Below are 14446 nucleotides of genomic sequence, written 5' to 3' on the forward strand. Positions count from 1 at the left end.
GCGCGTTCGGCCGCTACCGGGGAATAATCCTCTTTCGGTATTTCCCGACGCGCGTATAATAGCGGCCGTATTTCATCCTTTAATCGCGGTTAATAGCCGATCCCGTCTACCGTCGCCACGACTCAAAGCTTACAGTGCCTTACACCGATACGTCGCTTCGCTGCCTCTCCCTCTTTCTCCCTAGCGCGAGACTCCGCGAGGAATTCGAGCACTTTGATCGCGCGTCCAGAACCTAACGATTACACACACTTCCGTTATCGCCGCAGACGTCGACGCGTAAGCTCTAACGAGCTGCTGCTCGATGGGCTTCCTTGCGCGCGGACGCGAGGCGACACGGAAGCGATCTCGCAGTCGTGCGAACATCCCGCGGTGGGAATTCCCGCGTATGCAAATTTCACGAGCGCGTCTTAACGCGCGATTAAAATACAACGGCTCGGGGGGTGCAAAGCGAGGGCAATTCTGTTTCAGCGTTTCCCCCCTCCCCCTCTCCATGGGCAATAATATCGGCGATCGCGACCCGAAAGCACGCCGAAACGCGGGCCCCGGTGTCATTATATTCGATCGGCGTGTCGGCGGAAATGACACCGTCACCGCCCGGTCGCTGGAAAATCATAAAAGGGTGCCTCCGTCGAAACACGTGTTCCCTAATGGAACTCGTGTCGATTAAATATCAGCAAGGAATGTTCCGCCCGCGTGTTCGCGCGACCATGAATGCCCCATTGTTCGTGGCAGTCAATATAATTGCAGTTGAAATGTCTCGTTGCATTTTGACCGCACGCTGTGCGCCGGCACGCAGTCGAAAATCGTCGCACTCGTCGCGCACTGCCGTAACGCTGCCGCTCATCGCCGCGGTGATAGGCGAAAATATCGGCGTTTACTTGTAAACCTGTCGTTCACGATTCTCCCGTGAGAGACAACACGGTAATTGTTCGCGCTGGGTGTCGCGGAAACTTCCGATTCGCCGGTCGTACGGAGGAATTTAGCGGAGCTACTTCGGAAACAGCCTCGGGGATGGATTCAAGGGGAGGTGAAAGGGGAGTGAAAGGAGTTTGATGAGAATTCGATGAAACGAGTTCGATAAGGATTCGATGGTACTTGGGACTGTGTACGTATTGGCTGTGACTCGATTCACGCTCACGTTACTTCATCTTTCTTTGCCGCGTGAATAATAAAGATAGAATGACAGCGCCGTAATACGATAATGATACGAATGTCGCGCGAATAATATTATTGTTATTTTATACTATGCAATTCAACGAATCCACGCACATATAGAAATATAAAATTCCTCGTGTCGCGAGGAAAAACAATTATTCGTTTGATTTTTCTCCCTTTAAGCGATGGTTATCTCGAACGAAGAATATTTTCTTGATAATAGTATTAAAAAATAAGTATATGCGTGGTCCGGCTTCGTTTTGAATTAATATTTATTATTTAGATAGTGAAACAAACATGTAAGAATGTTAATTTTGCTTGACAAATACGAAATTTACAAGCGGCTCCCTTGTTGTGCGCTACTGTGTAATGAGACACTGAAAATATCTCCTCGACAACGCACAGAGTTCGAGAAATCGAGCGAGAGAAATGTAGAAAGGTAAATCGGGGCTTTCGGCTGTTAACAATACACGCTGTTATCACTCTCGGCCGTTTGGCGCGAACGACAGTGGAAACTCGAGACTCGGGAATCCAAACAGTCTCGAATTAAATCGACAAACGTGGACGAACGTCGGGGCGAATCTCGCTTTGGGCAAGATATTTACCTCTGTGGGGACGACCGGCGAAAACCACGGGCTATTATCTGCTAACCGCGACGTCTCGCGTTCTCGCGGCCGTCGCCGGAAAGCCTCACGAGGCATCGCCAAGTTCCGAGCTTGGAAATTCTTTTCCGACGCGGTCAAGAATACTCGAAGAATGTCAATCAGAGCCTTCGCCGGCCATTTTTTCGCGCGAGTAATCGCGCTCGTCATTTACGACGCGTATTTTTCGCACGCAATTTTTCACGTGCGTTTTTCGCACACGTCATATACGCGTGACGATAGGGGGCTTTGATGCGAATCACCGGGATTCCCGTCTATCAAGACCGCGCGTCATGAAAAGCGCGGTCCGTTATAAATATATCTTTTTTGTAATTTAGATATCCGTCCTCGATAGTGTTGCAGCTGGCGTTACGCTGGCCGATTTACGTTGATATCGCGTGCGCGCTGTTGGTGATGCGACGCTGTCGAATACGCCAGGACGCGCGAACAAAAGAGGATCGTCCATTTAACGTCGGCCGCAATTATGCATCTCGCGTTCATTACAATCGCATTAGCGAGAAAATCCCGCTTTCGGGTGCCGGTCCGGACGGTGAAGGTTCGCCGCGCGAAGCCGAGGAACCACCCCCCGGGGTTTCGAGTTAATTAATACGTTATTTGTTGAAATTAAGAATACAAATTCAATACGGAGCACATTGAAATCGTTGTATGCGAATTGAATCTGCAAACTTACCGTCCCTCCCTTCGATTATCATCGATCGGCTCGAATTTGTAATTGGTCGTAACTACGCAAGCAATCCCGCGAACAACGCTCGTTGCGGTAAGAAAGAAGCACGAGGGCGCGATTCCTCGCAGGCTATGGGCGAAGGGTGAAAATCAGTAACGGCGGGCGCCGTCCTTTGTCGTCGAGCGGCGCGCTAACGCGAAAACTTAAGATCAAAGATTAAGGCGGTAGATTATCCGTGAGTTATTGGGAGCGGCGCGTGCTCGGATTTTAAGAAGCGCGCCAGTTCGGCTTCTCCTCCTTTCGGCCACGGTTTCTTCCTTCTCCCTCTGTCCACCCCTCTCGCTCCCGGTATACATTATGGGATTATTTTAGCGTAGCGGCGGACTAATCTTCCCCGGGACGAAATTGTTCGCTATCCACCGCGCGCTCGTTGCGGTCGCGCGAGCCGTGTAATAAACTTTTCCGCGCTTTACAGCCGCCGTGGCGGTAATTTCTTTAAGGAGCCGGCCATTAAGCTAAATTCTGCGGAAAGGAGGCCGCCTCTCTCTCGTCCGCATCCATACGAGCGGCTAGCTCGTATCAGCCGAAAAATCGCTACTTCGCTCGATAAACGTCGGAGTATTGCAAGGGAAACTATGGCCGACGGCCGATAATAGTCTTGCGTTATCGTTAAGGCGGGTGGTTGAAGTGCATCGATTGCACTAATTGCGCGTCACGTTGAACACGGTGGCGGATGCTTAGCTATGCCGCCGATATAAACCGGCTGAATACGTGGATGTACCGCTCAGATTAGTACTTCAGGTAGTACCTGCAGCCCGCCATATCGTTTTTAAAGAGGTCCTAACGCGAAGTGCGAAGTATTTCCGATGACGCATCGAGATCGCCACTCGTGAATTCGGTATTTGTCAAGCATAATTACGCTCCCGTATGATTATTCGACTGATCGAATAATAAATGTTAATTATGAAATGAAACCGAGGTAAATATTTACACGCGACATTACAAATATGAAAATATGATTTCTCATTTTCCTTATAAAATAATCCAATATAAAATAATCTCAATTTGCGTCTAATATTGTGTTTTCCGCTATGAAAAAATTGTGCGATAATAATTAATGAATTTTTCCAAATATATCCCCCCCAATATGGGCCGATATTTTCTCGATGCGAAAACGCAACGTTCCGAGGTGGGAAAATCACTTCCTCGCGAATATACAAAACAGAGCCGAGCCCGTATTTTCTCGAACGTACATCGGTTTCTCAGACTTCCGCGAGCGTCCATTCGGAGGCGGACTTTGAATTCGACATTTCTCAGCGGTTTTACGAGTATCCCGCTCATGTGACCGGCCATTACTCCGTTTCACCCCGCACACAAGTTCACTTTACATCTGGCCGAACGCTCAAGACCTCGACTGAAAATTAAGGCTGCCGAGCGTGATCGTTCGATGCGTGGACGAGCGAAAGAGAATCTCGCGCAGTCGAGACGCGGAGTGGGACGCTCTTTCGGAATCCCCTATTGCACGATGCTCGACCTAATTCGCGATAATTCCGCTGATTCGATTCAGGGTATGCGACCGCCCGCTCGAACGGAACTGAAAGGTGTCCTTTATTAAGTAGATACCGCCGCCATCAGCTGTATTTACCGCACTTTTGCATCTTAACAAGGCACACTTTAACGATATAAACGTCACTTCTACAATCGAGACGACGTCGTCTGATGTAAAATCCCTCCCCCTCCCCCTCTCGCCCCGTCTTTCTCCGCCTCTCACTCTGAGCGCGCACGCGAAGATATCTATTTTCAGAACCGAGGGGTGAGACATCGCACGCGCGCGCGCGGCAGTCGCGAAAATCGGGGTTAAGCGTTCGCGCACTCGCATATATTTGATTACAACCGAGAATTGCCGGGGCACGAGAAGTGGCGGCGCGCGCGCGCTGGCTCGCGTGTATCGTAGTCTTCCTCGAGCTGCGCGAAGTTAAACAAGAAGACGATATTACCTTTCCCACTCCCGGGAGCGGGGGGGGGGGGGTGAGAGGATCAAAGTATAGCGGGAACGACTTGTAATCAGTAAAGCTTAAACTCGACGGGTGCGGCTTATTGTCGGCCCCACATAAGCAAATGACGTTTCACGCTCCGGTACTTCTTCAAAAGGATACGTGTCTCGTGCCTTTGACTCCGGAGATTGCGCCTCTGCAGGAACACTTCTGAGATACCCCGGAACACTCGAGACAAAGTTTCTTTCCCCCTCTCTCTCTCTCTCTCTCTCTCTCTCGGCGCTAATGCATACGTGACACGCGGCGTTGCCGAGCCGCGAGAGGTTACGTGATAAAGGGGGGCCCCCCGTCGCGTTATTTCAACGTTAAATTAACAGGACGGTGGTTCCGCCGCTCGCAAAAAGTCGTCCGCGCGCGAACAAATTCGTTTCGCGCGATTTAATCCGACATTCGACATTTGCGAATTCATGAGGGGATCGTACGAGCATGTAATTGATACTGCTAATTTACGGCGCGGGTGGGCGGAGGGCTGCGGGATAGGGGATTGAGAAAGGGGGGGGGGGGAGGTTAATTTATTTACGAAGTCATATTTGCGATATTGTCACAACAATTATGTAGATTCTTGTTTCGTTTTACGATGTTTGGGCGCACGTATCGAATGAAATAAATTCTGCATCTCGTCAAAAGGAATAACGTATCGGGTTGCGCTGCCATTCTCATTATCATATACGCGCATAAACAGATTGCTCGTAGCGCTCGGGCGATAAATACGCGATCGAATTATTCGACCGTGTGTGTGTGCGTATACTCGCTGCCGACGATCGACGGCGCAGGGTGGTGAAACGCGGCGTGCGCTAAGACAGAGTGCGAAATTACGATAATATAAATCAGGCCTGCGCGCGGTGATTTCAAAGTCGCGGTAAATCATACTTAGTTTTGTTACGCCGACAGCTTTGATTTACCGTGGTATTTACAGTGCGGTAACTCGAAAATTGTGATTTACACGTGGTTTCCCCGCCGCCGGCAGACACATAAAACACCATACACACGAGGCCTTCTCCTCAGAGCTCCTCGGCTAATTCTGATTAATTATCGCGTTGAAGGAATCGATGTGCGTGTGCGCGCGTGCGTGGATATACGCCGAGGCGAAGCGAGAATGATTCATCTTCCTCAGGAGGAATCAAAACGCTCGAGATGCCGATATTGAAGTAGAAACGACGAAGAAGTACGTTCGAGCTGCGTGACTATTGTAAGTTTTCGGCCTTGGGATTTGTATTTTTCAGAGAAATCAACGCTTTAACGATTAATGTTCAATTCGCTTTAAATTTGTTGAATATAGTTATCGTGCACTCAATAGGGAAGATGGAGAAGAGTCGAGACAATTTTGACGTTCATCTTGCTTTGTAGCTTTTGTAGCTTTTTAAAAACTTTTTATTCCACTGAGAGAGTTTATACCGAGTTTGAACGGACTACCTTAAAAATTAAGCACATAATTAAATAAATTGTAAAATTCAATATTGGTCCCAATTCTCTCTGATTGGCTTATTAAAACGGTCGCCCAAATTTTAAGGTTTAAACATTGAGGTCAAAACATGCTTGTGTTGTAAAGCCTGTTGTAAAACAATTATACATCAGAATGTGTTGAATAAGAATCTTGCAAAATGCAACCATCAAAAGAAACATCATAAATATTCTAACAAAAAAACAATCACTTTCGATGGTCAACAGTGATTGTGACAGTGATTACCTTGATTTAACATTATAATCTATACAACTTGGTAAACTAAGTTTCCGTACATGTATAGAGACATCACCTGCGTTTCGGTAAAAAAAAAAAAAAACTGTACCATCAACTGTTAGAAAGAAAATAATACTATCTCAACTCCTCCCCCGCTACCAAATCCCCCTCATTTCCCGTACTGCCCAACTTTTATACCTTTATGCGACTCTTACACTTCGCTCTGCTTCTTCCCTCGCTAGACTTCTACTTATTTTCACGCTTCGCTTCCTCCCTCTTCTCGCATTCTCGTTTCTATTACACTTTGTCTCCTCGCTTATAGCGGTGTTTCATCGGGATTTCACGTAAGTGTTGGAATTTAGGCGAGTGAATCGGTTATCTAGGTTTTAACATTATCGATGTGGCGCCCGCGGTATTTAGAAGTAACAGTGGCCGCGTGATAACCGTTCGATTGACAGGGCCTGGAATTGAAATTGATATCGGGAGCGACTGTTCGCGATCGCGGAGCACGGCGATACGCTCGACGGAAGACCATTGTCGGGAGACGCGTCTTTTCAGCTCGATGCTGCTCTTCTTTACGATCGACGTACGCCCGTGGAAAGGGAACGAGGCCGATTGTTCGTCGCGGACGACCACCGTCGGCCTCCGCTCGCCGTATCGCGCGGTCAAAGATGCCAGGAACGCAATAGAATCAGATCTCTCTCTCTCTCTCTTTTCGTTATCCCGCTGTTCGATTGACTGTTCCGCACGCGTATTCGTCTTTCGTATCACGTTGATAGAGAGTACACTGCGTGCGCCGCCTGAGAATGTCGGAGGTTATCGGCAAAGTTGACGAGACTGGCCGGTCGGTCGATTGTAGGTAGACAGCAACATTGATCGGTGTGATGTAACCGGTCAAATAGGAAATGAATAGCGAACGAAATAACGGACAGTCTATTACCTGAAATCGCGCCGGTCGGATAATTGAACCGGAATTATCGAGAGACACGTTTAATCGGAAAGATTAGCCTGAATTGGCGTGCGTGTAATATAATAATGACGTTTCGACGGGAACGAATTTAAACGCTCGACACCTGGCATTAAAAAAGAGAGAGAGAGAGAGAGAGAGAGAGAGAGAAAATGAGTGATTGAGTGAGCGAGTGGCATTTATTAATGTATCCTAGAATATGCCCTGTCAGGACGTGAAACGTTGTAATTGAGAGAGACTATTATGATTAGGGGTCATTTTCTATTATATCACGCCAAATTGGAATATTTTCTCCCCTTCTTCACAATTTTCCCACAAAGCATTTGCCCTCCCCTAATATTACGCGGCATGTGGAATTTCCCCCCTCATGGTGCGACGTAATTGTTGCATGGCCCCGTATAAGTTACGTGCACATACGTAATAAAGTTTCGAGAAGGACTTTGAAGCGGACGTACGGTAAAGGATTAGAATCGAGGAAAAACGGGTGGAAGCGGAAAAACAATCTCTTGACAAATTTCTCCGCTAATTAGGCGTTGAGGAGTAACGGAGAGTCGCGTTCTCAGGTATCATTTATCCAACGGACGCCTCCGTCGGCAATTAAAAGGGAATATCTGTGTTCTCATTGATATACACGATGAGCGAGCGTCTCGAAATGGGTCGCATCAGCCGACCGAGCTTGACAGTAATTGGAGCGCAAAGAGTTAAGTTGCATTTCTAGGAGGGTAACGGTCATCGAGCGAGACTGCTCGAATCGTTCTTCTCCTCCTGTGAGTAAGAGAGAGAGAGAGAGAGAGGGAGAGGGAGATAGTATTATCTTAATCGATGAAATCTCGATAGGCGGCTCCTTCGGTCTGTCGTCATCCTTTATCCGCTCATTATAGGCTTTCGCGGTGTTACAAAGGATTCCGTCTCTTCTTACGTAACAATGTCCTGTGCGCTCGTTTCTCGGATTTTAAAAGGTCTCTCTCTCTCTCTATCGCTATCTAAGAGCTCTTCGCTTCAACGGTCTCGTTGGAGGCTTTGATCTTGAATTAATGTAAGTCAACCGACGGGTGCAGCGATAATCGTAGCGTCTATATCGAATCGATTCCCCGCTCCGGTCGATGCTCATTGCAACAAGGGAAAGAAGAGATTCTCTCTTCCCGACAGCATTTATTCCCGGTCGTCCGTGGTGCAGCGCTATCCGTAAGAATCCGTCGCGGAGTTTCCCTCTTTCTCTCTTCGTCGCCCGCCTTTTTCACCTCCTCCACTCCTTGCCGGTTCTCTTTTTTTCGTGGCATGTCACACTAAGCTCCCGCGAAGTGCGTCTCCCATTGATTAACGCGAACGGCAAAGTTATTTATTTTCATTTAACTTCGGACAAGAAGCGCGTCGACGAGGGGGAGGGAGAGGGCTTCCCGTCCGTGCGCTCGCCGGTCGCGATTGTGCCTTATTCATCGAATAGATGTTCGCGCGTTGAATTTAATTAAGCTTCCGCCCGAGCACAGCTACCGCCCTGCGGTTTCGATTCGACTTGGGACCTCCTATATATATTACCGAATCAAGCCGTAGCCATCGATGAATTTCCAGCTGTACGCCGAGACGGTAAACACGATTTAGAAATCAAATAATCGCGACTCCATGATAGCGAGGGTGAGGGGGGAGGCAAGTTCGTCGGTAAAATAAACACGTATGATATCGATGTCGCTCTCGTCGCCGCTTGAACAGAAAAGAGGTATCTCGTGGACGGATCTAAGACGCGGAAGACACGTGTGCGATTAAAAGAGAGAGAGAGAGAGAGAGAGAGAGAGAGAGAGAAGGGAAAAATTTGTATAATTACACGGAGAAAAAGAATTTTGCCGTTGTAGCAAAATCATCTCGTTGCTATTGTATATACGTCGCAACAGCAATAAAATTTGGCCGAATTACGCAGATCATTCGTAATTAGAGCGGAAACAGTTTTATTGCCAGGATAGAAGATATTCTGCTCTAAGGGTGAATTTGTCCGATAGGACTGGCGCGCGCGCGTTATAGGAAATTAATTAAACGCTGGCTCGCGCTCTCTCTCTCTCTCTCTCTCTCTCTCTCTCGCTCGACGCTGACCGGGGATTTTCGAGAGTGCACTCGCACGTGAACGCGATCGTGATCATTAGCGCGCTCGCGAGTGCCCATAGGCGGTCGGGTTTGAAGCCGCGTTGCGTTCAAGCTCGAGACGGGACGGGCCTCGCACACCTCTCGAACAGAATTGAATTCAAACTGGGTTACGGGACATACATATGAATGAACGCGAACCTCTCTTTTTGAACTCGTCGAACTTTGCGCGGGGAAAGAGAGGGGAGGGCTTGCGATTCATAGATTAAGTAAAACACGGCCGCGGAGCTCGCTCGTAACAGGGCTCGGATGCATTTCTCCTTCGTACGAGGCGGACGTACACTTCGCCCAATAAATCTGGCCCCGCTGTATGATTCTCGGCCGCGAGTTTCACACACGGACGATAAATCCGGGTGTTCCTCGCATTCGAAAGTCGGTCGACTTCGCCGAGCACGCCGCTTCCTTCTTCCCTCTTCCCTCGGCCGCACCACCGACTAAGCAGCCGCCGGCCCCTGTATAAACCGGCGCATTACCAATTCAATTGTTACAAAGTACGTTATGTCTCAGCGTTTCTCGAGTATCTTTTTTACCCTCCGTCCGCCTGCCGGCCGGTCCACGCGGACGACGCGTTCGGGAAAACATCGAGTGAAATTAGTCGGCGTGACGACGTCGACGTCGCCTCGCACGGAAAGAAAGTCTGGTTGCGTAACCGTCCATCCTTAGAGAAATTACAGCTCTTCTCCGCGCTGCAAACTATAAACTTTTGCAGTTTCTTAACCGCGAAAAGCGGTGGATTTTTTTTTAAGCGTGGAATTTCGGCGGGACGGGCGGGGGCCTTTCGATCGATCGTTAAACACCGACGATGGAATTCGGCGAGAGATGTATATTTTCGGCGTTTGTGTGCGACAGATCGTGATCCTACAGTATTGGATATCCGCGGGCACACGCCGAATTACACGGTCGAGATTTACCAACGGTGGCCGGCCGCGCGCGAAAATCATATGAGCCAACAATTTCAACTCTTTCACACGTCTCGGTAACTACGAATCGAGGAAGCCACCAGTGAATAATCCAGGCGATCTAATCTCTCCCACGAGACGGGAGCAAAAAGACGCGCGTAAAATACGGTTACGTGAGTTATGGCCGAATCTTTCCCTCGCTTTCCCATGAGTTATACCTAATCCTCGGCGATGAATCCGTCCGCATCATAGCGCTTCCAACGTGTATACGTGTGACGTACGCTCCACACACATACACACACACACACACATATACATACACATTCACACAGGCATACACAAACTTCTGCGAGAAATATAAAAAATTTCCGATCGTTGCTTTCAAACTACTCTGTCTCTCTCTCTCTCTCTCTCTCTCTCTCTTTCTCTCTATCTCTCTTAACGCACATTAAACAGGAGGTTCCGAAGCGCGAGAACGCGGTCAAAAAGCGTGATGATGCGGTAAAACAAACGGGGTTTATTCCATTAGTCATCGAGTAGAGAAAATCGGAAATCGCGCGGTTCGCCCGCTCGTTCGTACGTTCGCACGCGGAAAAAGCGAGCCGGGCCGTTAGTCGTCCAAACGCGAAATCAATCCGAATTTATCGGCGCCGGTCATAATGCCGCGCTGCCGTAATCCTATTTACCTCGCGCAAGGCTCCGTCTAGATCCGTCCTAATTGTTCGGACGCCGCAACGGTCAAATATTGCACGCTGTATATGCGCGCCGAAGGCGGCCGCACTTCGTTCAATGGCATTGTCGAGAGGCCGTCGCGCCGGTGCCCGAGTGCACTTCCGACGTGTACCCCCTGCAGTTTGCCCGGGACAGGTGACGCTCCATTGTGCCGGTAAAATATTGACACTCGATATTTCGCCATGCTCAGCCTCGAGGAAACGCGGAATCCGTCGTGTTTACGCAGACGTCGTCGGCGGGCGAGCAAACGGCGCGCTCTCCGCCCTGATCTTCATTCTCGCCGGCGTCGTCACTTCGGTGCCTCGACATTAGCGAGAGATCTCGCGGGAGAAAGGAGAAAGGGAGACCCGCAGAGTTTTCCCAGATTTTGCCGTACATAGCGGAGATTCCGATTACAATACCCAAAGTTGTCCCAAAATAGGTTATATTACTAATTGACCGTAGTTATGCAAGAGAGATCCCATCTACGTGCGATACATTTTGAGAAAAATGAAAATGAAAATTTGATACGTGATTTGAAAAGTATAAATAGCACTGAGGTTCTTTACAAACGTTTTAAGAAGTCAACACGATTCATTTTCTTGTTTTCTTTATAAGCATTTCATTGACAAGCTTAAACCTGAGAGAAATGGATGAAAAAGGCAGAACTAGTAAGAAATGAGATTAGTGGAAAATAAAAATTGTTTTTTTTTTTAATTAATTTATGTGCCCATAAAATTTGGATCTTGTTGTAGAAAGACGTGTAGATTTCATTGATAATAAAATCTCAAGAATTATAATTTTGTGGGTTGGATCTTTCTTGCACAACTATGGCCAATTGGGAATCCCATTCTTATTCCAAACATGGAATGAAGCCTCTTTTCCGCTGATTGGCTGCGTGCTGCGCGGTTTGCCTCATCGTTAAAGTCAAGTGAAGGATCGTTTGGTTTCTCAAACAATAAATATCTTTACGTCAAGTAACATATTTCTTTTGTACTTTCATCCAAAACATTCCAATAGTTATCGCAAGAAATAAATTATTTGAAAGAAGTAATATTATGTAAAAAAAAAATAATAATAAAGAACATTTTTTTTCGATGATACAATATTTGTTACATAACGAAATAAATTTCTTGATTGAAAACCAAATAATATCTCCTCTAAATAATACTTTTTTTTTTTTTAATCAAATAACATGGTTTATTCTAGTGAAACAACATTTTCGTTGGGATAAAATTATATTTGATATTAAATTATGTTGTTTATATTAAACAAACGCAAGTTAAACACAGATGTGTACTAAATCCAAAAAAAACTTTTATCTACATAGAGGATCTGCTTGCGTTTCCCACGTTTGGAATCGTACGTTTGAAATGCTGCACTTCTAACCGGAACCAGCACAGTTTTCCCGGCTAGAATCCATCCTTATTTTGGGAAATCGGACTGGATTCCAATTAATTCCCGAGAAATTTTCTATGCGGAAAAGGAGAGCGAGAGAGATAGATATATCATTGGACGCGTCTCTCCATGGATTTAAGTATACGCCCGTAAATCGCCGAGTCTAATCCATCGAATCGTAATGTCGAGTTGACCTCGTCCGTTACTTTCGAGTTGTTAAGCGACAAAGGCGAATCGGACCCCGTTGCCGCCGCCGCCACCGCTTTTAATACCCCGGCAATCTCATACCTATTCGAAGTTCTCTCTGTTTTACCTTTCAGTAGGAAATTTACAACTTCTCTTTTTTATCGGGAGGGGAATTAGTTATCGCGCAGTGAAGTCGCGATATTTTAAAACTGCAAAACATCGCGGAAAGTTTCGCCCCGAGTGGAAAGTAAGATTGCTTTCTTAGTCGAGTAACTACCTCGTCATTACTCCTTAACATTTCTTATCAAAGCGTCACTCGGTAAACGTTATAGCGTCACTTAATTACTATTATTATCGTCATTATTATTCTTATTATGACATCGTTAGATCTCATGCATGCAGTCTCGATAAATTCAACGAGCCGTCCGATGCCGATCTGATTTAAGTGAATAAAACAGAGAAAAATATGTAGTGCTCGCATGAGTTATAATTTATTTGCAACACTTTTTCTTCATATGTGTGTACGTGTGTGTATTTACACAGAGAAAAAAGTTTCTTTGGATTTAGCATACATATTTGGTTGAGGCAGATTTATTTAATGACATAATTTAATATCAAATATCATTTTGTCTAAACAAATATATTGTTTCGCTAGAATAAACTATGTTTGATGGGAAACACATCATGGGGAAAATAATATTTAGTTTTCAGTAAAAAACAATAAATTTCAACATATATTAAATATTATTCAACTGATACAGAAAGAAGTTCTTTAACATCTTTCTAACATAATGTTGCTTCTTTCAACGAATTTATTGTTTGAGAAACCAAACCGATCCTGTTTGTCGAGTCACGTGTCCGCCTGATTTCAAAAGGGAAAATTTGTCCGAATTCAAAGAAATTCCACGAAGTCCAAGGAAATCTTTCTCTCTGTGTGCGTACAGGTCGCGTCACTCACCGTGCGGTTCCCCAAATTTTTCACACGGCAGTTGAGATACGTGGTCTTGCCCAGCAGCGCGGTCACGTTCTTCGAGGCCGATTTGTCGAAATACGGCCCCGACCGTGCGGCATCCTCCAGAGTGTTCTGGTATGTGTCGCTGCCCTTGCTGCTGCTGCTATAGCCGTGCGCCTCTGTAACAGAAGCCAAAAGAAAACGCTGTGGATATGCCGCAATTTCGATTCTGAACGGATGATAGAGAGTACATTCCTTCACGACGTTATTACGAGACAAACCCGTCAAGCGCGTTCCCGCTCTGCGTATCGAGAAGCGAAAGATGCAAACGTAGCCCTTTCTTTCTCTCTCTATTTCTCCCTCGGTCCACGAAACTCGTGCACTTTCGCGAGACAATGTTGCAGACTGCCGGACAAACGTAGCGCGAATCGAAAGTTTCGAACAGTTACTTTCGCGCGGCGGCTGTGTGACAATCGGGGAAAGGCCGGTCGATTATTCTTCCCTCGTGAAATTTTGCATCTCGTTTCGCGAAATTTCCAACTTTGACGAGTTCGGAATAGACTCTTTATAGAAGAAAAAAAAAAGGAAGAAAAACAGGGAGGAAGAGAGAAAGTGGGAGGAAGAATCGCGTAATTCGACGGCGGGAGAATTGGAGCGGATGATGAAAACGGGCACGTATAGTGAGACAAACGTCATTGAAGCCGGGAAAGGGACTATCTCTGCTAATATTTATTTACACGTTTGCACGACATTACGCCGTATGCAACATTTTGCGTGCTCGCGCGACATTGTGTTGGGGAAGCATAATGATAATCATCATGAGAGAATTATGATAATAATCATTATTATTATTGTAACCCTGATATTACTGTCGCGTGAATAGTTACGATATCATTACATCGTACCGTTAATACGCACGTGCACGCATATACACACATATATATATATATATATATATATTTAAACCGACCGGACGAGAGAAGGGGGGGG

At 46.6% G+C, this 14446-nt stretch overlaps 1 protein-coding gene across 6 annotated transcripts in view; it reads right to left on the reverse strand.

The window, feature by feature from the left end:
- The window catches only part of LOC106749201 (protein turtle homolog B-like), a 390009-nt gene that overhangs the window by 154940 nt on the left and 220623 nt on the right, over window positions 1-14446 (reverse strand). For all 6 annotated transcript variants that reach the window (XM_014628417.1, XM_014628411.1, XM_014628434.1 and 3 more), the window contains one exon: window positions 13463-13635. In XM_014628417.1, coding sequence (XP_014483903.1) covers window positions 13463-13635 — 173 coding nt within the window. The remainder of the gene's footprint in view (window positions 1-13462; window positions 13636-14446) is intronic.

Source organism: Dinoponera quadriceps, unplaced genomic scaffold (genome assembly GCF_001313825.1).
Source record: "Dinoponera quadriceps isolate SergipeBrazil2010 unplaced genomic scaffold, ASM131382v1 scaffold37, whole genome shotgun sequence".
Classification (NCBI taxonomy): Eukaryota; Metazoa; Arthropoda; class Insecta; order Hymenoptera; family Formicidae; genus Dinoponera; species Dinoponera quadriceps.